This window comes from Platalea leucorodia (assembly GCF_965183815.1).
Source record: "Platalea leucorodia genome assembly, chromosome: 4".
NCBI lineage: Eukaryota > Metazoa > Chordata > Aves > Pelecaniformes > Threskiornithidae > Platalea > Platalea leucorodia.
The window spans coordinates 66,465,429-66,490,001 of record NC_138826.1 but is presented as its reverse complement, the minus strand read 5'-3'; the positions used below and the strand labels follow the sequence as shown (position 1 = coordinate 66,490,001).

General features: G+C 42.2%; 1 protein-coding gene across 1 annotated transcript in view; it reads right to left on the bottom strand.

Moving 5' to 3' along the window:
- STAB2 (stabilin 2) overlaps positions 1-24,573 on the bottom strand; it is a gene marked incomplete at both ends in the record, with an annotated part of 87,095 nt that overhangs the window by 45,053 nt on the left and 17,469 nt on the right. Inside the window, 19 exons of the mRNA XM_082311375.1 lie at positions 434-481; positions 1,471-1,566; positions 2,350-2,445; positions 2,838-2,996; positions 3,217-3,310; positions 4,341-4,521; positions 5,845-5,956; positions 6,484-6,570; positions 7,769-7,852; positions 8,644-8,706; positions 11,948-12,100; positions 13,086-13,166; positions 14,336-14,389; positions 14,893-15,012; positions 15,105-15,167; positions 15,968-16,111; positions 17,401-17,550; positions 18,206-18,288; positions 20,109-20,242. Of these exons, the coding sequence (XP_082167501.1) occupies positions 434-481; positions 1,471-1,566; positions 2,350-2,445; positions 2,838-2,996; positions 3,217-3,310; positions 4,341-4,521; positions 5,845-5,956; positions 6,484-6,570; positions 7,769-7,852; positions 8,644-8,706; positions 11,948-12,100; positions 13,086-13,166; positions 14,336-14,389; positions 14,893-15,012; positions 15,105-15,167; positions 15,968-16,111; positions 17,401-17,550; positions 18,206-18,288; positions 20,109-20,242 (2,002 nt within the window). The remainder of the gene's footprint in view (positions 1-433; positions 482-1,470; positions 1,567-2,349; positions 2,446-2,837; positions 2,997-3,216; positions 3,311-4,340; positions 4,522-5,844; positions 5,957-6,483; positions 6,571-7,768; positions 7,853-8,643; positions 8,707-11,947; positions 12,101-13,085; positions 13,167-14,335; positions 14,390-14,892; positions 15,013-15,104; positions 15,168-15,967; positions 16,112-17,400; positions 17,551-18,205; positions 18,289-20,108; positions 20,243-24,573) is intronic.

The window sequence follows — 24,573 nt, the reverse complement described above, 5'->3', positions numbered from 1 at the left end:
GCCTTCCCTCTCCACTTACTTGTAGTTTTATTGCATGAGGGAAGTTGGAAGGAGCCACTTGGGCGCATATTCAGGTTCTGCTTGTACCCTGCTGCTGGTCATCTGGACTGCAGTGTATTTATGTACAGAGTGAGTCATGGCTTACGGAGCCCCCTGCCTCAGAGAATGGGCTTATAACTTGCTCTTCTGCTTGTGGAGCTTCCTCGCTTGCCTGAATTTGGGATCAGAATTTGGTTTTCAGATAGAAATAGGGAACCAGGTGATCAGCTTCACCGTTACTGGTGGGAGAGAGACTTCAATGCCTCTCCAGAGCTTGGGCTTCTGTTATGTGATGGGAATATGGCTGTGAGGCTCCCATTTCTAAAGGCTAAAAGGCTCATGTATTTCTGCAAACTTGAACATATTAAAAAAATCAACCATGAAGTGTACTTACATTAACCCATTGGTTAAATGCAGCTGCTTCTGACAGAGTAGATAATTCCTGATTAGAAAGAGAGCGCAATGAGTATGCAAGCTATAGCTTTAGCTGTACCAAAGTACTCTTGCTGTAGCCTGTGGTGTAACCTGCTGTGTCTGGCCTGGCTGATGTGTCATGGAGGAGCAATTTTCAGTATGTGTGAAAAGGGAGAACAGTCATGTTTTTCTAGTACTGATACTTTCTGGTAATGGTGAGTTACCAACTCTTTTGAAAATCAGGCCATCTATTGCTTAGGTGTATTAGGTGTGCCTGACCTGGGTACGTAGCGTGTACTGACCTCAGGCTCAGCGTTATTTTTCTGGGAATGTAAATCTAAATCTTTTCTTCAGTGCAAAATGAATTAAAAAGGTATGTTGTTTTGATTGGTATTTGTACAGCATCTTACATATCACCTTGCAAGTGGAGAGCCTTTATTCTGCCACAGTACTTTAAACAGAGATAGATGACGGTATGAGCAGGGACGACAGATAGTGCTAAGAACCATGTAAGATTATTGCCAATGGCTGGGACAGCTGATAGTTTCATTTTTCCTATGCTGTTAAATGTGTATTTATTTCACCAATTTACTTGTTTTGGTTTTATTTGCCTGCCGGTCAGCATGGTTGGTTTTAACATGATAAATTGACTGTTTCTGCTGAGAGAGACCTCAAGGCAGAACTTCAGAAGAGCTGGGTGCTTGCCACTCCCAGATGGGAGGCGAGTGCTTAGCACTTCTGCATGTTAGGCCTTTGGGGCTGGCATTTTTCAATTTGTCTTAAAGAAATATGCTCGGATCCCTTAGACCCTTTTCCAAGCTGTGCTTTTAAACACAACAGATCATTTTTGTATCAGGCAAGAGTCTCCAGCAGGAACACTGTCTGCAGATAGCTATCTGCACTGGTGGGCATCACTTTTCTACTGTTTATAATGGCTTTGCTATCTCTCTGGTTAAGATCCAGCGTGAAAACTGTGCAGCAGGTCCTGTGCTCAGAGAAGATGACCATCTTACTTACTTCTGCAGCGTTTCCATAGCATATTCTACCGTCTCCTTCATAGCCCTTTGGGCACACACACTCCCAGCCATGTGAAGGCTCATACTGACAAGTTGCCTTTGAACCAGAAAGAGAGAACTTGTCAAATACTCAGGAGACCACTCAAGAGCAAGGATGGGCTGTAAACCCTCTTCCTTACACACATTCATATACAGACATAACCTTAACAAAGGATCTTCATACCATCTTCCATGGACATCCTCGCCCTCCTATAGGACAAAACTCCACCAGCTGAAGGCACTAACTCCCTTATCTGCCCACCCTCCACTAAGTCTAGGAGTCTAAACCTTCACTCGACCCTTTCTTACTTCCTCCCTACATAAACTGGGCCCTGTTCCTTCACCTGACTACCGCAGACCCATCCTCTGCTCCCCCATGCTCTTCTTGAGCTCTGTCCCTGCATCCCACCTGAGGCTGATGTGGCTCTTGCAGGCCCTACAGAGCACAGCAGAGCCTGCAAGTCTGCTGAACGCATGCAGCTACTGATAGAGCTGATAGATGCCTGCGTAGAGATGTGTGACTTGAGTAAACATCTCAACAGGCTATTGCATCCAAATTGTAATTGCTGGTAGAGAAGCAGCATTTATTTACTCCAGGCTCAAGATAGTCCTTCTGTACAGGCAGAATTGGGATCTGTCCTTGCTGTCTGTCCTCAGCGCATTACCATACCGATGTGGTTCACATAGCATTTTTGGTGCTTGTAGCACTGCTTGGAAAGCTTTATTCCAACTAAGACAGAAATTGCAGGCTTGAAATGGCAAGGAAACTCTATGGTGTGTGCAGGAGGCGAGGTGTGATATGTATCTGAACACTTTGTTCAGGGAATGATTAATTACTCACCAGATGATGGCATTTTCCATTTTGTTCCAGGCATGAGTTTATGGGTGTGCATTCAATTCCATTCCCCTGAAATCCATCCTTACACTTGCAGTCATTCTGTTATTTCAATAAAACACAGCAGTTCATTAAAATGATTAAAATAGTGTGCATATTGGAGATGTGGTGAATTAGTCTCTCTCTGTTTCTGCGTAGGTCCATTGACTTCAGTGAAATGACACTGATTAATATCTCCAGAAGACCTTTATACCTGATATCTGCTCATGTACTTACTAAAAAGAATTGCTACCAGAACACCACCACGTAGGAGGGAGGGAGTACTGGGATATGAACTGAAGGAGACTGCTTTGGGTAGAGAGCGCCGTGTGGAAATAGCCTTGTGGCCGGGAGGGAGAGGAGAATTTGGGGAAGAAAACAGGGTAGGAAGCACTGGCAGAGCAAAATGGGTGAGGACTAGTGCTGAAGGTGGCAATGAATGTGAGAGGACGTACCTGACCGGGCCCAATGTATATGCAGGTGGCATTTTCATGGCACCCTGCTGTGGTGGGCAGCAGGCAGTTGTTGATGGCTGAGCAGTCCCTTCCATTGCCTGTCCATCCTGCCTGGCAAATGCACGTGTGCTCTCCTGGGCCTGTCTGAATGCACTCGGCCTGGGAGGGATGCAGAGACATCTGTTCAGGACGGTTAGGTGGCACCTGGATTTAGGTGTAAGGCTTGTCTAAGCAATAGTGATGCCGCTATTGGGGGAAAGAGCTTGAAATCACAGTGAAAACTGTGACTCTTCCTTCTGCAACGGTTTCTGGTCAAACCTTCCTTACTGCCTACTTTTCTATGGTACCCACAGGCTCTGTGGGTAAAGTTCATACTTACATTGATATTACAGCCACCTGGGTTTAAAGCGGCACAAGGATCAACTTTGCTGCAGCTCATGCCATCTCCCTCGTAGCCGGGTTTGCAAACACAGCTATAGAGACAAGAGGAGGAGGGAGGCATTAAACTTGATAGGACAGCTGTGAAGTGAAGTGATTGTTTTCCATTGTAACATGCTATTTATAGGCAGCTTAAAATTGGTAACCTTGGATTCATGATGCAAATAGCTTAAGTGCATACATTATGGGTTTTTTTTCCAAAATATTGACTGGGTTAATTTAGTCAAATCAGGGATCCATTCTCTGTACGTGAGATAGGGAGTGAAATTAATTCTGTGCTGATGTGATCTTTACAAAGGTAAGCTAATAGCTCTAAATTAATTATGAGCCAGGGTTGTTCTCTCTCAGTGACACAGAAGATAGTGCGCTCTCCCTGAAATGCATGCAAGACAACGAGACCCCCTGTTTCCCTGGGTGTCCCCCCCCCAGAATTAACACATATTGGAGGGAATTTCATAAGCACTCATGTTACACAGCATCCCACATTCTGCTTTCTGTGGTGACTCATTATGAATACACTGCAGTAAGAGGCAAACTTGCTGCATGTGAAGGTGAGTGTGAGGCAAGCGCAAGGCAGCTGTAGCTGTAAGAGTTTTATGACCAGTCCTGTCAGGACTGGAGAGCCTGTGCTGAAGCCTGTGGTGTTGTGGCATGCAAATGTTACCTGAGCTGACCAGAGCGAGCTATCTATCCCCAAACTGCTTGAGAATTTCATTGTTTTTCAATAAGGCTCAAACTCCTAATTCACTAAGGGACAGGTAGAAATAAAAGTTTTCTAAGAGCCTTTGTAGATGTTGGTAGGAAGGCAGCCTTCTGAACAAGGGTCAGATCCGTATACATCTATCTTATCAGTGTTAAATATAAGGTACAGGATAGGGCATTGAGAACTCTTAATTACTATCTTGCAACTCAAGGTCGATGTGGTGCATGTTTATGCTTATTTGCCGCATAGCAGTATTTCAGTAGCTGATGTTTGTGTACTGCTACAAGGTGCTGTTTTGATCAAGCAAATAGGAAAGAGCTGCATCATCGTTAATATTAATTAGATGCAAGTTACTGTCTTACCTCACTGCACCATCACTAAGCTGACAGTCCGCATGTGCATGGCAGAGCCGTAGGGAGGGCTCACAGGGAACAATCTGCTTATCACAGAGTTTCCCCGTGTATCCACTTCTGCATGACCCAGGAACACAGATCCCATCGCTGTCTATTCGGTTATCACACTTCCCATAAATGCAGAGGCACTCTACCAGAGATAAATTACAGTGTACAATTCCATAGTGGTAAAAGGCATCTATCCTTACACAGAATTTCTTATGAATTGGGTCCTCCTTTTTTTTCTAGAATCTAAACTTATATATTTTTAAAGTCTCACTTTGTTTGGGGAGTTATTCTTTATTTATCATACCCATGTCTTTTCAGGTGTGTTTTATGGATTAACTATTTAAAATCTATTTTGTCTTTATAGTGCACTTATCTGTCAATGAAAGTCAAAGTACTTCAGAGAAGTAGGAACAAAATACTATGTCCCAGGCTATTAAGGCTAAAGTTATTTCATTGCACAACTTTTGGCATACTTTCAGTGATATGGGAAGCCTTTTAATACCGAGTCCACAATCCTATAAATTGTACAGTGCTGGGCTAGTACACAGAGCAGCAGCACAGACCTACCAGCACTTTGCTGGGGCTGGGCTGAGTAATGCTGCTGGGAGGCACAGAAATGTGCCCAAAGGACAGAGTAGGTAAGCCTTCTGCAATCCCAAGAAGTGCCAGTGGTGACTAGTTAAGCCAATACATACTGCTTTGGCAGGACTGGAGCTTAAGCTTAGGCAATACAGCCCTTTCTTACGGAATTTTGTCTTTCTGTTTTTGTCTATGTAGCTCTGAACCTTTGAGTTAGCTGTGCTTCAGGAACTACAGGCTGTTTCATAGCAAAAACAAACAAACAAACAAACAAACAAAACCCCCACAAACAAAAAAAACCCTAAAAATGATTTTGTAGATGGGGAATATATCTATATTTGATGTTGCATTTTCTGTAGACTCTGAAATGTAGTATGGTTTGACATAGCAGGATTAAATCTGTCAGTATATAGAAGATGACTGCTAGAACTATAAGCTATTCAATAGATCAGAAATTATTCAGTAAAGATGGTTATGAAGTAGCCCTAAACACAATCTGTTTATAGATCTAGTTGTTCTTAGATTACATATGTTTGTCATTGCAGGCAGAATCTGTTCTGTTGTGAGCAATACCAGATGGGAATGGAATAGCAAAGATTTTCTTTTCAATTACTTATGCGAGGCAGACAGAAATGAAAAGAACAATAAATTAATATAAAGCAAGCTATGGCCCCTGTAGAAAGCCCAATTAAGTCAGTGAGAAGATTTTCACTGACACTGGGTTTATGATGTATCCCTTTGAAATGAGAAATGAAAGTACCCCAGAGAGATCTTGCTCATCTTCTGTAGAGACTGTTTAGCAAGCAGTTAACTCCTACCTTCACGTTACTAGTGTCCAAAAGAAATAGACCATGCTCTTGGGCTGAGGAAGTACGGCTGTACTTACCTTTGTCACACTGAGGTCCGTATTTGCCAGGGTCTGAGCAGAACTGACAGCGCGAGCCTTGAAATGCCTCAGCACAAATGCAGGTCCCATTTCCACCCAGGCCATCCATGCACTGTGATATGGAAGAGAGGTGATTTCTATGTATAAATTGAAATGAATCTTTATCCTTCCCCTAGAAAAGGGACTATATGCCTGTCTGTATTATGACTGTAATAGACTACCAGGAAGAATCTCAGCTTTGATGAAAAAGGTGTTTCAAAGCTAAAGCTTTCCTTGTGCTTGTAGTTTGCTGCTGGGTATTCTACCTTCCTTTGCAATTTTAAAATGAAAATAGTGAGCTAGGTCATTACCCTGTGCTGTGCAAAGTAAAAGTATCAGAGTGGGTCACACAGCCCCAGCTTTGCCTGTGTGTTGGAACCACAGAAACCTGCCATTTGGACATCTGAGAAGAGACCGATTCATTTTTCCTCCTCCGTATAACCGAACCTGAAATTCACAGCCACCACTGGACATAAATGGAGGGTGCAGCTCTTGTGGAGCCTGACATTCCTGTTGTGCAGAAGTGCTTCAGAGACTTTTGGGACACAGCCTGTCCTTCCCGCCATGGGTGTGCAGGGTGCTGCCAGATGCTCTGCTTACCTGCCCGTTTCCTGAGCAGGGTTTGGAGAAACCTCCTGGACACGGACTGCAGTCAGGGCCAAAGAAGCCTTTGCAACACTTTGGTTCCTGTGAAATAAAGCAAATATCCTCTTTTCCAGTGCCTTAGTGCAGAGCCAGTGCACAAAAGACAGCTCCCTGTTGTGTTTTGCCCCTCTGGCAAAGGCCTGTAGGGGTAGCTGGCTCTTAAAAGGCTTGTGTTGAACCAGAACCACCTCTGCAATGGCCTTGTTAAAACCAGGAGGGGCGTTGGCAGCCCAAGAAGGGGATGCACAGACCACCGGATCCTTCCCTTGTTCTTATCAGACTCATCAGTGTTAAAAATCCCCGTCCTGTCACTAGTTACGAACGTGCCTGTGTGTGTGTCCGCTCGTATTGCGTGCACTCTCATATTTGCCTGTGGGAGCGCAGTGCAATTCAGAGGCAGGCAGTCTCCTTTGCGTCTGAGATCAGGAACTCAAAGATACGTTTTACCCCAGGGAGATGCTGTGAAAGCTAGACACGCTGCTTTGATCTTCCTCCTTCCCCTTGCACCAGTATGGGATTTAGCCACTACACAGCCCTAAATGTTTTTCTTGGCTGCATCTTTTGTTTTAATCATGAGTTGGCAGCTAGATCCATTTATTTATTAAGAGCACAGAAAGTGTATTAGAAGAAAACCTCATTTATGTCTGTGATTCAAGGGAAACAGGAATTAGCAAAAGGCTCTTAAAGCTTATGGATTTGTAGACTTCTCTGCTTGTTACTTAATGGTGGTCATGAAATGCAGAAGCCTGTTCAGGAGCCCCAGGAGCCAGAAAATTGTAAGTACTTCTCAGGGGCTAAATGGCTTCTCCGAGGACTAGGCTCGCCAAGCAGACCAAGTGGAGCGTGGTTCCCAGGAGTGTTTCCCAGTCATTGTTAGCCAGTATCATGTGAAATCCTGGGACAGGAGAGGCGGGGACCAGGGGTGAACAAGATGTCCTGTTCTTCCTCGGTGAAGCTGTATGGGGTAACGACAACATTTGGACTTGGGGTCCTATGTGAAAACTCCTGAGTTACAGAGTATGAAAGCATTGCTATCAATACTGTATGGCAGCTAAAAAAACCTCACTGGAATTTGCCTAGTATTTTGCTCTAAGATTTACAGTAGCTCCTCTCAGCTAGAGGAGCGTAGAAGCATATGGAAACTACATGGACATCTCCAAAAGGAAAGTTCACAATGCAACAGGCAGTGTTTCGGAAAACTTAAATAAAAGTTTCACCTTAAGAAACCACAACTCTGTACCTTTATCGTTATATTGCAGGATCTAGCACAGCCAGTTCTTTGAAAGGTTGGGCCTTCAATAATGCATCTCCGTTTTGAGAAAGGCTGGAACATGCACAAAATGGAAGCATTAGTATTTTGAAGGAAAGTACAGTTCTCTGATACAGTCTTAATATCGCAGCATAATTTAACCAGAGAACAGAAAGCACCTCGCTATAGCGTTGCATTTTAGAAATTTATTAAATTATGTATTTTTTCATAATATGAGCTTTCTTTTCATTATTACTGAATAAAGGCATATAGTGGATTTTTTTTTTTTTTTTTAGTAACATGGGGAATAAAATTCCTGTGGTAGCTAGGCTTGAGTTTTGTATGTGGAGAAACATGCAGCCAGATTTGCAACTCTTAGATGTAAAGCAGATGGAAGATTTTCAATCCTTTCTGAAGCTACTTCTGCAGACAGTTAGTTCTGGGAAGATGCTAAATCAAAAGGAAATTTTTAACAGATGTGAGGTCTATTTTAAATGTATCCCTCCTCTGTTTTTTGTTTGCTAACTCTCAGAGGATAATTGTAGCAATTCTCATCCTCAGCTCCCTCTTCTGCCAAAGCTTATCCTAAATAGATCTTACTTTACCTGAGAAAAGAGTCAGAGCTTCTGTGAAGTGTATGAGGGATCTTGCAACAGCAAACAAAATAATGCTGAAATTACTTGATGATCGGTCATTGCTAAAAAGAGACTAAAGTATCATCTGTATTCGTATTTTTATGCAGTGTCCTGTATTCATATCTGGTTATTTTGCTCCCTATATTGGGAGAGCAGTAATCAACGTATGGGGACGCTTTCTCTCTATGCATTTTTTTACAACGGAGGAATCTGTCAGAAAATGTTACTTACGATGGGCTTTGAATCCCGCGGACAGGGAGCCAATGCATGTGAAAAACAACTTGCACAGGCACTCTAGATGAAAACAATAAGGACAGTCGGTTGAAAAGGCATTATGCCAACTACTGAGATGCATACTTATGGATGATATACCCTGTAAATTTTAAGTAGATCTTTTTATGACTTTTAACTGTCACAGCATGGATCTGGAACCCAGCAGCGGCACCAGGACGATGTCTGCTGGCTCTGATTTTTGCTGAGTGGTTGTTCGTTTCCACCTTCCCCTTTTTATCTTCATTTGTCCTTCCCCTGCTCCCTTCTTTTAAAGAACTGGCAGCTTCCTAAATAGAAGATAAGCATGGGCACAAGTGCACTGGTGGTGTTTGCTTAACCCAGTATAATATATTAATATTATATTATATAATAATATATATATAGTGTGAGGGTCTGGTGCAGTCCATACACGTAATTTCTATGAGAATTTTTTTATTTCTTCCGAGGAAGACCACAAATTAGTTGAGTCTCGTATATAGACAGTGTGAACAGAAATTTGTCTTGTGTACAGACGGTGGAAAGACAAATATTCTTTGCTTCCATGTCATGGATCCTGTACTCCGGTATGATCCAGCAGTGTATAACTGTTTTTATGTCTTCACCTTTTGGTTGCCTTTCCCCACTAGCTAACTTATCACCATGTGGTGGTGACAGAGACTGGCAGTTACAGCGCTGAGGAGATATAAACTCCAGTGGTAGTTTTAAAGGTAAGTCCTCTGACAGGCTCAACATACAATAACTTCAGAGAGGTTGAGCCTTTCAGATATGGAGTTTGTCAAAGCCGTGTTGCTTGTGACTGCTAATATCTTGCATTTCAACCAAGCTAGAATAAATCCTAGAGCCCGCACCTGATGTGTTACTTCACTGTGTTTCATAATCAGTGGATAAGTGACCACGAACCTGAATTATGGCATTTTCCCCATAGATTTATAACTGGAGCTGTGGGGAAAGAATTGGGTACTGGTTTGGATTTAGTAGTCCCTCATATTTTACAGCATTTAAAGGGATAAAGGACCACACTTATAAAAGCACTTGCACATCAAATAGTTGAGGTACCAATGCCACTACTATGTTTTAAAGGTCTGTCAGTCAGATGTATTTTGGCAAATACATTTGGGTGCTATAAGACTCTCTGATAAGCTGTGTAGTCGTGGCTGAAATTGACTTAGGCTCTTGGCTTTCTTTGCGTTTCTGAAAATCCCTGCAAGTGCCTCTTTCCTCCTTTAGAACTTAAAAATCTGTCTGATTGCTGTGGAAAGCGTTTTCCGCTGTTGGTGTTGCTCTCCCTGCTGCTCAGTGCCACTCAGTGTCACCTACGTGCTCCCTTTCTCCACCTGCGATGGTCTCAGCCATTGACGTGTACCTGCTCCTCCTTTTCCTGAGGATGGGAGTCCTGTCTCTCCCCTCTGCCATGCCACAGAGGGGGAACAAGGAAATGTCTCTGCAATTCCACGCAAGGTCAAATCTGCCCATTTTCAGCAGTAGATAAGGATACTGTCTTTTCACCAAAGTGTCTGAAGCATAGACGTATATTCCCTTCCACCAAGTCTGCTGTGGAAGTGATGACCTCTGGGAGGAGGTGGAGCAAGATAGAGAGTCCTGCGCTTATTACCAGCACTCAGGTACAGTTGTATGGATATGTATGTGTTAGCATAATGGTTTCATCTTTAGGGACGTACAGTTCCTGTAGGTGTGTGCAACTGCCAGTTCCTACAAGGTTTGTCACTTTTCACTGGTACCAGAAGTAGTATTTACAAGTTGGCATTGCTCTTGTTTTCTGAGAATGATGAAGATGCACGATGGTAGGTAAGAACAGCAAAGCCACTGCTCCCTCTGGTATTCTCCTCGGTAGAAGTTGCTCTGCTTAAAGCCTTGGATATTAAACTATATTTCAAACTATGCATGAAGCCTTCAAAGCTGATGAAAGTCCCTGTCTTCAGTTTGGGGAATAATTTTTGTGACAGATGCTATTTGTTTTGTCCTTAAATAATTTTTCATAGTGTTGCTTTAGGATTGATTGATGTCAGACATAGTTTGTAGGTAGGCTCCTGGTAGGAAATTCAAATTACTAGAGTGTAATTTGAATTTGTAAGGTGTTGATAGCTTTTTGTATTGGAGATTGCGGCTCAGCACTCTGCCTGGTTTACGATTATATTGCACATACGGCACTTTGTAGTTACTGCCAGAGGTAATAGTTCTTTAGTGCCAGCTCTTGTGTTTTCTTCATTAAATTTTGATGCTGCCCAGCTCTGCTGGGAACTTCTTTCAAGGCTGTGGTTCTGGACTGTTGTAAGTTAACGATAGTAAATGTTTTGCATTACTGTACTGGAACTGTTACTGGCCCAGATACGTGCTTGAACGCGGTCCAGTAACAGCTTATTGGAGCCACGCTTACTGCAAACTAAAATACTCAGTCTTCTTACCAGAAATAGTATCTGAATGTTACTAAGTGTGAATGCCTGTACTGTGCTACCAAACTGAATAAGGTATGTTGAAATCCACCCTTTGAAATATGAAACAGTTTTGTAATTCCTAATTTGAAGAAAACTGGAAGAAAGCAGGGCTAGGGGAAATTGTGGCTTTCAAAAATAACATATTTCTAATATTTAATATAAAATTAATTATTATGTTTTAAGTCGCTGGTTCCTTTCCCTGCATATTTCATAGAATCACAGAATCGTTAAGGTTGGAAAAGACCCTTAAGGTCATTGAGTCCAACCGTTAACCTATCACTGCCAAGTCCAGCACTAAACCATGTCCTCAAGCACCACATCTACCTGTCTTTTAAATACCTCCAGGGGTGGAGACTCAAGCACTTCCCTGGGCAGCCTGTTCCAGTGCCTGTCTACCCTTTCGGTGAAGAATTTGTTTTTCCTAATATCCAACCTAAATTTGGTAGCAATGAAAATACTGATTCAAAATAGTTTCCCTGGGAACTTGACACTACTTACCATGTACTTGTATGCACAGGTAGGATTCAGGAACTGGAGGGAAAAGTTTGACCAGAGAGATAACATATTTAAAAGGGCTACTGCAAGAACTAGATGAGTTAGTGGTATAGGGTGTGCTCATATGAGTTCCCTATTTAGAGATTATTTCTATTTGTGCAGTACTGCTAGCCAGGTGGCTGTATGTCACTGATATATTAATTTCCCAAAATACCCCCCTTTTAATAGACTATATCAGAGAAAGCAGTAAAGAGGAAGCTGGAGCACATTATATGGAGCAGTAAAGAGCTATTGATTTGTCGTGATTCTCTTACCATTGCAACTTGACTTCTTGTCTCATCACACCGATGTGGTAGAATTGGAACAATTGTGGGTGGGATAAGGACTCCTGCAAGAGTATAAATGCGACCATTTTTTGCAACAATATCTGTTTCTTCCATTTCTTCTCCACTCACCAAGACTTGTCCCTATGAAACAATAAATTATTATTAATAATAAATTTTTCATACCCTCTCAATTTCTGATAATTTAATTTCAAGAATTTCTAGTTATACTTCTTTTTAATTGGCTACATATTTTTATTATGCTTGTTTTATGCAAAAAGCATGCATATGTTGTGCATTTTCTTGAATATTGGTCTACAACAATATGGTCTTAATCTGCACTGTTAGCCTGTGGAACTGGTGATTAAAAGACTGGCCAAAATGAGAAGACTACTGATGACTTCAGAAAGAGATTTTAGTGGGCATAAGCATGCTTTGGTCCTCTCTCTGACAAAGCGGAGAAAAAGTGAGAGAGAATCTGGGATCTATCAAAATTCATGGCGGGGGGGGGGGGGAAGTATTCTTTCTGCATTTACTCATGCAACTGCTCTGCCTTTACAAGAATTTTCATATGTGTATCTCTTCTCCAGAATGTTCATATTTGGCTAAAATATGCAAAGAACAGAAGGGAGTTAACATAATGGATAAGTTTGGTTTTGCAAAAGTACTGACAAATTAACACTTTTAAAAATGTGTTTGCTAGGTTCATCAGGATCAGAGACTATAATATTAAAGAGAATAAAAGAATATCTATGTGTGCACTGCGAAGTGTTTAAAATAACCAAAATATGTAACAGAATGATTTAGAATATTTTAAATAGATTTTTTTTTTTTTTTTTTTTTTTTAGCTAGGTAGAGCATAAATGAGTATCATTCCTGGACTGGAGCTAATGATAAGAAAAAAGAAACTGCAGGCTGTCCTTATATACCAGTCATCTGCTCTGCATCGTTTATAATACTAATTTCTAACAGTAGGTGGGAATGGCAAGTTGAAAATTTCTGCCTCATTATAGCAAGAAATTCCTCTGCTAGTGTCCCCCCTCCTCCCTTTTCTATTCCCCCTGCATGCAAACAACAGTTGCCTAGATCAGAGAGACCTGTTCACAGGTGAAAGCTGTCTTTGACTTACTGTGCTGGTCCTGTTAAAGTAAATGAACTGATTTGCCATGCTTCTGATGTGCTCTATTGAGACGAGGCTGGCAACCTCTAGCTGAAATGAATACAAATTGATTGAAAGAAATGTAATATCATTATTCTTTTCAAATTCATATGGATTTCACAAGAAAGACCACTGTTCTCTTTAGGGTGACTGAATGACCCTATCAGCTTTTTTTCTAGCTACATGGGCAGCCTCACGTTGACTAACCTGCTCGTGTAACAAAGAGGGATTAAATTTTGACTGAGCTTGCTGGTTGCTGCATGTGAAGAGCTTGTTGCCCAAAAAGATATTAATTTTTCTCCTAACTATAGCAGCCAGTCTAAAGTTATCACCTCTCCCTAAAAATAGCCCTGTTTGCATCCTTAGACCATTGTGGAAACAGCAGTGCTGATATCCCATGAAGGGACACATGGATCTCATGCCTCTGCTCCCTGTGATGCCGCTCTGTGCTGGGAATGACCTCTGCCTTGGATGCTGTGACAGGGCCTTTTGCTAAGGATACGAGCACATCCTTCCTTCCCCACAGCAGGCATTGGGGTGGGGATGAACTTCAGTCTCCTCTAGCCTTAGCTGCTGGGGGTGTTGCTGGGTTCTGCTCTTTGTTTCCAGTAGAAAAAAGGGGGGGAAAACACGGGGCTTACTTAGAGGATGACAAAACCACCTCTTTCTGATAATCAGAAGACTAATCTTAGCAGAACTGGCTCATAGAGAGCTTGATTTTGATAGCAAGTGCTTTTCCTGCTACTTGTTCTTGCAGCCCTGCCAAGCTTATAGCACCCCCTGACAGCAGTTCTTGCTCCACAGCAGGCTAAGGTAGCGAGTCTCAGGTTCAGGATGGTTCTATCTATCTATCTATCTATCTATCTATCTTTTTTTTCCCCACTTGGGCTAAGTCCCCATGACCAAAAGGTATATTTTAAAGTGGAAATAGTTACTTGTATGTAAAACACTAGTGTGACACAACACAGTTTTAATTTGCCATGATGCAAGGACTACCCCATGCCTCCTGGCAGGGTTTTATTTTGATCAGCAACACTGAGGTGAAAAGTTTGTGTTCTCCATTAGCAGCCTTTATGTGACTACCCTTAGTAAAGGCAGAGGCACAGCTGTCCTTTGCAGTCTTGCTGTGCAATACTGAGTGGAGGCTGTTCTTGGAGGGGGTTTGAAAAAGGGTTAGAAAATGCTCTTACGCATCAGGTCAGTAAAGCAGCTGCACTCACCTCAGTGTTGGAAACAATGTGGTATCGAACCAGCTCCAGCAGCTTCCATGAACCCTGCCAAAGCAGAAAAGAGGCTGTTTTAGCCCAAAATGAGTCACACAAACCCAACCTGGCCTCTGAGAGGACATGGGGATGAGAATGGCATCACTGGCCAGTGCACCAGAAACTTCTGGGTCAGTGGTGGTGCGCAGCTCGTGGCATGCAACCTGCCCTGTGGCGCCTGCTCCCTCTGTCTGTCCCTGCCATGGGTGACACTTCCCTGGAGAGGGTTTGGGGCTTTGCCATGTGGCTGTCGGGGCTGTGCTGACAGGGCAAGAGCAGGGGAATGAGGACTTGGTGGGGGGGATTGGTGTCACTTCACAGGATGGGAGATCCCAAATCCCATTCCTCTCTAGGTGTTACCTTGATCTTTAATTGTTAGAGATAGATTAAGCCTTGATCATAGGAGCGTAGTTTAGATGAACACTAAACTAGATGAACACAGGAAAATTATGTATGTATGCATCTACTTACATACCTACTATCTAAGACAGATTTGCATTATAGAAAGACTATACCTCTGCAGAAAGCAGGTAGTCCAGAGCCTCAGCTTTCATATTACTCAGAGCCTCGTTACTTGGAACAAATACTGTATGAGGTCGGTTGTCCTGCTGTAAATCCATTCCCAGGCCGGTTTTCTGTTTTGGTTTAAAAATAAAAGTGAAATTACATAGTAATATTGAAGAACATCTGAAAATAGCTTTATGGAATGGCTTTTCTGGATCTTTACCTCTATCAAAGATGTAAATTGGCTGTATCTTCCATTATCTTGAAGTAGTGACATTATGGTTTCCTAAAATAAGATGAAAGTAAGATACATTTTAGTTGGGAACATGGAATAAATACCAATTCTTATAAGACACTTTTTGAATTACTGTATGAGTCTTAGATATTATGGATTGAATACATTTGGGTTTCCTTATTGTTTGGGTGGCTGGTGGTGTCTGGAAATGGCTGAGATGGTAGCACCCTTGTCCTGGTGCTATACTGGCTTATAGTTAGTTTGTCATTTTCCTGAAATACTGTGTAGTCACAGAACATACAAACAGTGTGTGTATGGGGAAAGTGTTATTATCTCTTCATTCCCAATGAGAAAGGGCAGAGAAATAAAATACCTGCAAAAACACCATATAAAGAAGTGAACTCTCAAGGAGAGAAGTACGCTAAGCAGGCACCAAAAAACCCAAAGCATCCAAAATTATCGGTTTTTAGAATATTAGTCTTTTGGGGGGAGGGATTGCTGCTTTGAATACAAGTCTTGCCTGACATCTGTCCGGATGTCCCTCCTTTTCATATTTTGTTCTGGAATTCAGTGAGATGCACTGATTGTAACTGCCAATTTGCCAAGGAACCACTGAAATGCAGTGAGCACAACAAAATCCTCCATGGACCAGCTTGGCAGAACAGCAAATGTCTGTTTGTTGTGGAATCTGCATTGTTACCTTTCACTTTGAGTGCTGCTTCTCTGAGTTGACACACAATGGCTCAGTAGAGTTTGTCTAGCTGCTGTCAGTCATCCTCCTTTGCATTCAATTGATGTGGAACTATTTTAAAACGAAGTCTGATATTGCATGCATATAGCTTACTGCTCACCTCTTTGCTGCTTTCAAATGTTGGGTCCATGTTGTCCATGGCTTTGTCAATAATGTGCAAAATCCCATTGGAAGCAATAATATTTCCCTGCAAAAGTTTTCCTTTTTTCCTTCCTCCTTGGAGTCTAATTCTTAACTGATTATCCTGAAAGAAGCCAGGCAATGGATAGTGAGCTCTTTATTATGGAATGACAACAGAGAGAGTATGTGTTGAATAAAGTCTAACACCCCCTTCCATTGCCACCACCTGGGCTGTTTAAATCTGGGGAGGCTAAAGGTTGCTTCCAATGCTTATCAAGGAAATGGAAAAAATTTCTTTGACTTTGGATCAGGACTGTGTTTTTGTGTTCCAGGACAACAAAGTTCAGAAAAGAAGCAGGGACAGGCCCTGGAGGGAGAGCAGTGTACCTAAAAGGGCTGTGATGACTGCTAGTAATAAAAGTCTGCCAGGAAATGATTTAAAATGTGATTGTACTGAAAGGGTCAACTCCTGTAATCTTAAGGGACTACAACCCATTTCCTTATATTATATGTATATTTAAAACAACAAAATGTTGCTGATTCTGCACTGTACTGAAGCCTGCAGGAAACTAAGAGGCCTCAGACAGCGATGATATTTTCCTGTTACCAATAGAGAGTGTACCCGTTAAAGAAATAAAATAGATCTCTATTCTCAGATGCCACTGATATACTAAAAACATGAGAAGTATTTGATTTCAGCCTTCACATAGGCTCAAGTCATTAACAGACGCTTAAGGGACCAAGAACAATAATTCCATATTATAAAATCTAATACATCAGCTGTAGAGAACAATTCTTTTAAACTGTGGGATCAGGCTGTCCTGATATTTTCTGACATGAAATAAGCTGGGCTAGTGATGAACTTGACTCCATGTTTTTCATGATAAATTGCCACGTGCATTTTATTTATGTTGAAGACTTCTATGTGCTGCAAAGGATGCCCAGGCTGATGCTGAGTGGGAGGTGGGATCTGCAGTGCAGTCGGTGCTTGCTCTGTGTGAGCAGTGGGCACAGGTTTCCAGCATAAGCTCTGGGCTTTTCCCTCCCCACACCCCCTCTTACTTCACCTAGGCTGTTTTAACGTCCCCCCCAGCTCTGTTGGTCGTGCCTGCAGATTTAAGATGACTTAATTTTACCAAACATTTTTAGAGCGGTCTGTGTTATACTGCTGTGTTACTCAGCGGTGATGCATCTCTAAAAGTAACTTTTGTTTTCACTGATTTTAGTGGGAACTTTGATGCTGGTCAGGTTTCCAGTTTCACTTGAACTCCTTGTAAGCATGACCACAGCTGTGGTTTTTTGTAACCCAGCAGCTATCTGCAACCTGATGTCTCGCTGCAGAAAGACCTGTCATACTCTTTTTTGAGTGAACAGAGTAGTAGTCTTGCTGAGGTAGGCTGGAAGGCCACTTACCTTTTCTCCCTTTGATATTTCTCCTGCCTTGCCAGTCAAAGTATATATTACATTGGTGCTATTCAAACTATTGGTATTCAACTGACCAGCAATTACATGGAGTTTCACGAAGTACTGTGCTTTCTGTTTATTATTCAGAAGATTCTTTATCTAGAAGAGCAGAAGAACAGAGATTTATTTCAATACAGGCTTCATCTAAAAATAATTTCATGGTGAATGCTTTTTTTCCCTCTAGCTGTTACATTCTGAATGATATGTTTTCTTCTGAAGTGAGGTGATAGGGTCTGAACCAAATGGAGGCCTCTCTTGGTTTCAGTTCAGGTCAGATTACACCCTTATGTCCCTGCATGAGCAGTAAGTGCCTCCAGAGTTGTCCTCACTTCAGGGGAAAGTACTGGATGCTGACCACTTGTGTATCAGGACATTTTTTTTAACTAAAAACATTATTTTTTTTATCACCCTTGCATAAATTACATAAAAGGTGACCTGTAGGCCTCCCTGCTGAAAATTCAGATCTTAATTCAGACCCTCTGTCAACGAAGTGAAAAGACCTTGAGCATAGCCATGTAAGACAATCCAAAGCTTAGGTGAAGCATGACTGCATTCTACTCTGACTCGCCAAATTATTTTGTTTTTCTTTCAAGTAGGAAAAAGACAGTCTCTGGCCCCTAGATTTAAATGTATTCAAAAGTGTACTAGAGCAAAAAGTTCTGAATCTGTTGCATCAAAACACTTTTAACACAGATGAGATTTCCAAAGGAGCTAAATCCCCCCCAATTTAAAACCCTTTCTGTTGTTTACTTACATTTGTACCTTTGAGCCCCTTGTTTGTTGGTACAAGCACGGTAAATGGTCCTAGAGTACTCAGCGGCCATTCATAGACATTTTCTTATAAGGAGAAAGGGAGAAAAAAAAAAAAGTTTAAATGTATATTGAAAAGCTCATTGGAGGAAGGGACTGTGTAATCTGTGCCAGCTATGCAAGGGCAGAATAAGAAAGAACGCTATCTGTGATTATTAAATGTTAATTTAAGATTCTAAAATCCAAGTCATTGAAAGATGAGAGGCAGACGGGATGTGAAATCCAGGTGCTGCTGCATATGTGATACAGGATGAGGCAAAACATTCAGAATGCTTCTGGCACCCCGTATTCTGTGGCATGCAGGCCAGGGTGATAGACATGAAAACAGCGTTTCTTTGGTGATGTGATTTTACAGGAAGATGGCCTCCTGCTTTAAATCAATTCAGTCTTCATGGGGTGAGGGATATGCTGCTGATAACCTGCTGGTAGTGCAAACATCAGCAAACACATAGCTGGTAATAAAACTGAAAGTTAATTAAAGTTTATTTGCTACCCAGATGGTATTTCTGTTTCCAAGACAGTAGTATGAGACCACTGATCCTGTAGCTGAAGGCATTAAATATTTCTAATATTCATCTCTTTTTCCAGAGGTTTAAAATTAGAACTAAAACAATCTTTACAGTTGTTACAGGTGTGTTGTTCCAGAGAATATACCTCAAAATTAATATGCTGTCTTTCACAACAGTGTGGACTATTCTGCTGTATATTCTTAGTTTTTGAAAGACATTAGTGTGGAGTGAAAGTATTGTAAAATAACCTGTGCCCTTAACATGTCTTTGTAGCTTCTGGCTAGTAAATCAAATGGCACATTTATGTCCAAAACTTAACCAAATAACATAAAATCTGGATTGTTGGTAACAAATGGTGGTGCCCAGTATGTCAGGCACTTTTCAGACACGTAAGGAGAAACACACAGAGAAACTGCAACTGAGCTCTCAGTGCTGAGGCAATGGATTTTGGTCTTCAGTGCTGAATGTGAAGGTCACTGCCAGGCTTTGTCCTTGGCCAGCTACGGGGGATTCTTATTCCGTTCTGGTCAGGAATTCAGGATCTTTATTTTAATTGCTGGGCTCAGTGAAAAGGACTGAGCAAATTATATTAAATAGGAGGAAATCTTTCATATTTGCAAATTTAACTTGAAGATCCAGCTTGTGTTTGTTCACGGCTCATATTTGTGGTCGTGCAACAGAAGATGATGAAGACAGTTATGCGGTTCTCTTTCACGGGGTGGCTGCAATAACTGTGAAAGGCTGGAAGCTGTGACCCTGATGGGGTCTCCGCCTCACCTCTGCAGACAATTTGGAAACCTGGAGACCCCCCAGCTGTGGCTGATGTGCTCTGGTGGGGGGTCCTGAGGGTGATGGAGACCAGGGATGGGATCAGTCTCTTCCTTTTGCCTCTCTCCTCTTTCCTGGTGAAAGCAATGCTACTGCTGATGGCTGGGAACTGGGGAAGAGGAACCCAGCTGGGAATCCTGATGTTTTTGGTAGACTTCGGTGCGTCATTCCAGATCAAATCTCAATTATCCAAATCAATGGGGGCAGGGAGGGAGAGGAATTGGGATGATCCCACTTATCCCACTATGGGGCAAAACCCACTGGTGATACCAAATGATACGTGAGGGGTTGTGGGAATGTGTTTAGCGCTTCTGCTTGGAAATTCTTGCAGATTGCACGGCATGGTGAGCAAAGGAAGCTTTAGGTGGTCAGAGGGAGTCTGCGGTGTGTAGTGTGCGTGCCGTGTCATGCTGTTAGTGGCACCTTCCTGCAGCGGGGAGCACTGGGGGAAGACAGGGCAAGATCAACCTACCCAGCAGGAGCTGACTCTGCTTGCATGTGGTCACTTACCCATGAGCGATAAGGCGGATGTCAGCTTGCCTTGCCACCGTCCCCCTACTTCGGCGTTCATGTCCCGGAGGCGCTCCATGATGTTTCCATAGCACACAAACCCATTCCCCACGGAGCCCCCCTGGCATGTACACCTGTGAAGGGATTGTCGTTTTAGCTGTGGGCTTGATGCCTTGTGGCGTCAGCAAGGCTGTAACTAAACCTACTCCAGGGGTTACTTAATTGCTTCTCCGAAGGCATTTTCAGGAAGCACTAATGCTTTTTAGTTTAACCTTTGCTTCTGTATGCTGTGAAGTATGTTAGTGCATAGGGCAGCCTGGTGGCTGCTTGCCTGACATGATGTCCTTCTGTCAGCCAGGCCAGGAGGCAGCGTTGTCTGTCTCACAGGGCCTCTTGGAATGGGGACTACATGATGCCCCTGCCTGTGGTGCAGCCTCTGGTCCCCAAATGTTGTGGTTGCTGGAGCCCAGAAAGCCATTGAACCTGCCTGCCTGTGGGCGAGTAGAGCCTATGGCATAAATGTGTGGGGTGCCAGCCTTGCAGCGGGGAGGCGGCTGTGTGAAGCTTCCACTTGCTACATGGGACTCGGCAGGATTAACGGTAGTTATGTACGAAGCGGGTGATCCCTGTGATAGCTGCATGGCACTGGTAGGAAAAGGCAGGCATGAGTGTTAACAAAGCAAAATGGTTGGTTGTTACCCTGCACTTGAAGTAAAGTAACCATTTTGGGCAATGGTACTTGTACTTCATCTTTTTTTCTGAAGCTGCTGAAGCATGAAATCTCATACTTTTTCAGATATATGCTTTATGGTGCTGCTGTCTCTGCACTGGAAATAGCATCTCATCTGTAACACCCTGGCTGTCCCCTGTGGACTCCAGCCTGTGAGAGGTGTCAGTGATGTACGGTTGACCCAGTCCTACGTATGTCCAAAGCAGGCTCAGGTCGTGGTGCCCATGAGAGTGACAGGTGATGCCTTGAGATGGGCTCGATGTCCTCACTGCCTTGGGATGGGCTGCATTTGAAGTAGCAAGTTGCAGCCAAGGCAAAATCTAAAGGAAATTTATGGAACAACAACCCTAAGTGTCAGTCTGACATTTTCTGTCTTATGAGGGAGGGAACACGCCTCACGAAAACTGAATCCTATGGCTGTGAAAGACCTCAGCATCGCAAGAGAGGTGGGGAAGAAATTGTTGGTTGTCAACGTGATTGACACATGCTTGCTATTAGGTCCTGATGAATACAAATGGTTGTGAGTTTCAAAGAGCAAGTAGGACTTGTGTGTGCCTTGACCTTGTGTCAGCCTGACTATTCACTGGGAGATGTGGTTAGTACTTTCTAAAAAATCTGGACTCTTTAAGCCTGCCTCAATGTGAGGGGCTATTGATGCCTGCTGGTTTTGCCAATCTCAGCTCTTTCTGTTGCAGTTTTCAGATAATCAGCTCCTGCTTGGCTGCTCCTGGGAGACCGGCTAGTGGTGTCAGCTCAGTCATTTACTCATCTTCAGTGCTAAAATTAAAGCAGGTGCTTGTCAACATGTAGCGCGCACAGAAAGAAACCCTAACTATATTTAGGAGGCTAAACAACTATATGGTATGTGTTGCCAAACGTTGGTTTTTAATAGTGCCTTTCCTAATTCAATCTCTAGCACACTCGGTATTTGTATAAGCCCTATCCATAATGATTCATCTCTCTGGATATTTTTTATAAAGGTATCATTACAGAAGGAACATTACTCCACGCAAGCAAAAGATGTTCTTTATATAACTAATGACCTAATAATTTTCCATGTGCTCGTTGTTACAAACACACATCTGCCACTCACACCCCACAGTAGTATCAATCTGATGCCAAATCATCTCCTTTTTCCCACGTATGGTCTCTACCGTAGCTGTTTCTCTGGTGACAGCAATATTTGAAAATCCCCACAGTCTTTGCAGTCTGGGGGACTGCATATAGCCTCAGAAGGGTGCTGGGATTTTGGCCAAGAGGCTCAAGCTATGAGTCCTTCCGGTCCTGGGTAAAAATAGCAGTCTGAAAGCATCTTAAATTTTTAGGATGTGATTCTGATGGTGAGCCCTCTTCTTTTTAAGGGGATCTCTTGGGCAGAGGGTGTGACTGTGGAGCCCGGATGAAGGGTTCAGGGCTGGGAGAGAGGAGCAGCTCCTCCTTGGGAGCTGACCCCTTTCTTCTGATGGGGTAAATATTGCTGTATTGATATACATAGCTCCCTTTGCTTCTGAGCAGAGAAGAAAAAAAAAAAAAACCTGAGGCTTCAAAGGAGCCGAGGAATAGTTTAGTAGAAAAAAGAAACTACTCTTGAAATATTGCACAAATCAGACCAAGGTTTCAAAATAAACCTCTCCTCTCTTTTTCTGCAAATGGTCATAAAGAAGCAGGTGGTTAAACATAATTTTTTTGGCTATCATTTCCAGGGGCACAATGAACTACAGAAATACCTATGCAGTTTGAAATTTCTTTTCTGAGGACAATATTGCTTATAACTGAGCGGGCATCCAGTAATGGTTTGGATTTGACTGCCAAAGGCAAGTATTTAGCAATTACAGATTAGCACCTATTGCATGGGATTGAACCCTTCAACCTGTCTGTCCCCTTGCCCCTTCTGATGGAGTAATTTACTCTGTGTGGCCAGGCTCGGGAAGGACCAGCTGGCTGACTGACTAGATTATTTTTGTCTTAGCTTTGTCTGGGGGATCTGGTTTGCAACTCGTACTGCATATGGCTTTATAGGTTTTGCTTTGAATGCACTGTATACTGTACGGGCTGGCTGCCTCTAAAGAAGAACAGCTTTACAACAAACCCTGCTGGACTGTTTAAACTTAGTTGTTCAATGTTTTCATATATGCTGCATGGACAGTACAGGCAGGACTGAAAAAGACAGGAATTGTCACTACTTCAGCTTACCCAGGAGGGAGAAGAGAATTGTATCTCTCTAGAAAAGAGGAGCTCAGCTTTCTGTTTCTATTTTACCTGAAATGTGTATGAGAGTTTTGGTTTATGAAGCTACTAATTTCTACCTTGAAGACATAGTCAGAGCAAAAATAAGAGTGAGATTAAAAAAGAAAATAATGGTGTTTAGCTGAGGGAAAGCTAGTTCTGCTTGGAAACCAGAGAGGTTATGGTCTAATATGCAGTGTAATTCTGCACCAGTTGAAGCTTCGTAGCTTCTCGGCAAGGCTGAACATAATTACTGTGCTGAAGCAATGCCATAGAAAGTATCAGCAATCACTCAGTAAAATCTATATGGGAACAAAAAACAAAGACGATCTTGATTTTCCAGGAGGTTGTTATGTTCACAAACTGTTTGTCTTTTCTACATCTTTGTCCGTATAAGAGATCTATTCCAGTACAAATCATCTGATTCTGGAGAAAGTAAAAGTGACTCTATATGGGGGAAGATAACAGCACAACTGCATCTCTAATAAAAACAAAACCAAAAAAAAAAAGGAAAGGAAGCAAAGCAGGTTTGTGGCCTCTGTTACAGCTTTGTGTTTTAGAAGAAAAAAAAAAACCCACCACCAAAACAAGCCCTTCCAGCTACATTTAAAAGCTGTGATGCAGCCAAAATACAGGGTCTGTCACTTATCAGAAAATTACTGCGCCCACATTTACCAATCAATGTTTTTCTTTGCAAAGTTCCCCTTTCATAAATGGATTTTCCTTAGTTGAAAACTATTCAGTATAGTTTAAATTTTTTTCCAAATAGGTAGTTTTAGTTTGATTTGAATCCCATTCCTTTCTTCTGTATTAGTTTTTGCCATTAAAGGTCATTGAATGAATGATGTGCAAAACGTTTGGATTGCTTGTTGCCCTGCTCCACCGTCACAAATTTTTAATTTTCCCATTCTAAAATTCTCAAAACTTCCTTAGCTATTGAAAATTGAGTTGCAACAGTGAAACAGTGACAAATTAGGAAAGAAAGGTCCCGATTTATGTGATGTGGAATTTTATTTTAATTTTCAACTCATGTTGTGCAGTATAGTCGTATACTAAGTATAGTATAAGTATGTACTAAGTGCAGTTTGAGTATATAGTACACTCTAGAAATGAACTAGGGGATATTCTAGATAAACTTGTGTGAAATGCACAATAGCTTACACAAAAGTGATATTGGTATTGCACTGTAAGCATAAGCTGCATGATGAAGCAAGAACTAGCAAATAAGAATACTCTCCCGAGTGAACACTTTCTGTCTGTATAGATTTATATGACAAATTATTTGTTCCCAGCTTACAAGTAATAACCTATCTTGTCTTTCGCATTCAAACTCTCAGCTCCTGAAAACTAACATTTCAGGGACACCTCTTTAAACCCAGTACTAGCCATCACTGGGCTACAGAAATGTGTAATCCAAATTATTTGGTTTAAGATAGCTTTGTTCAGTTTTAACACTTGTTTTTAAATTTACTTTCCTCCTAACATCTGTGTAGCAAATTTCTGTACAGG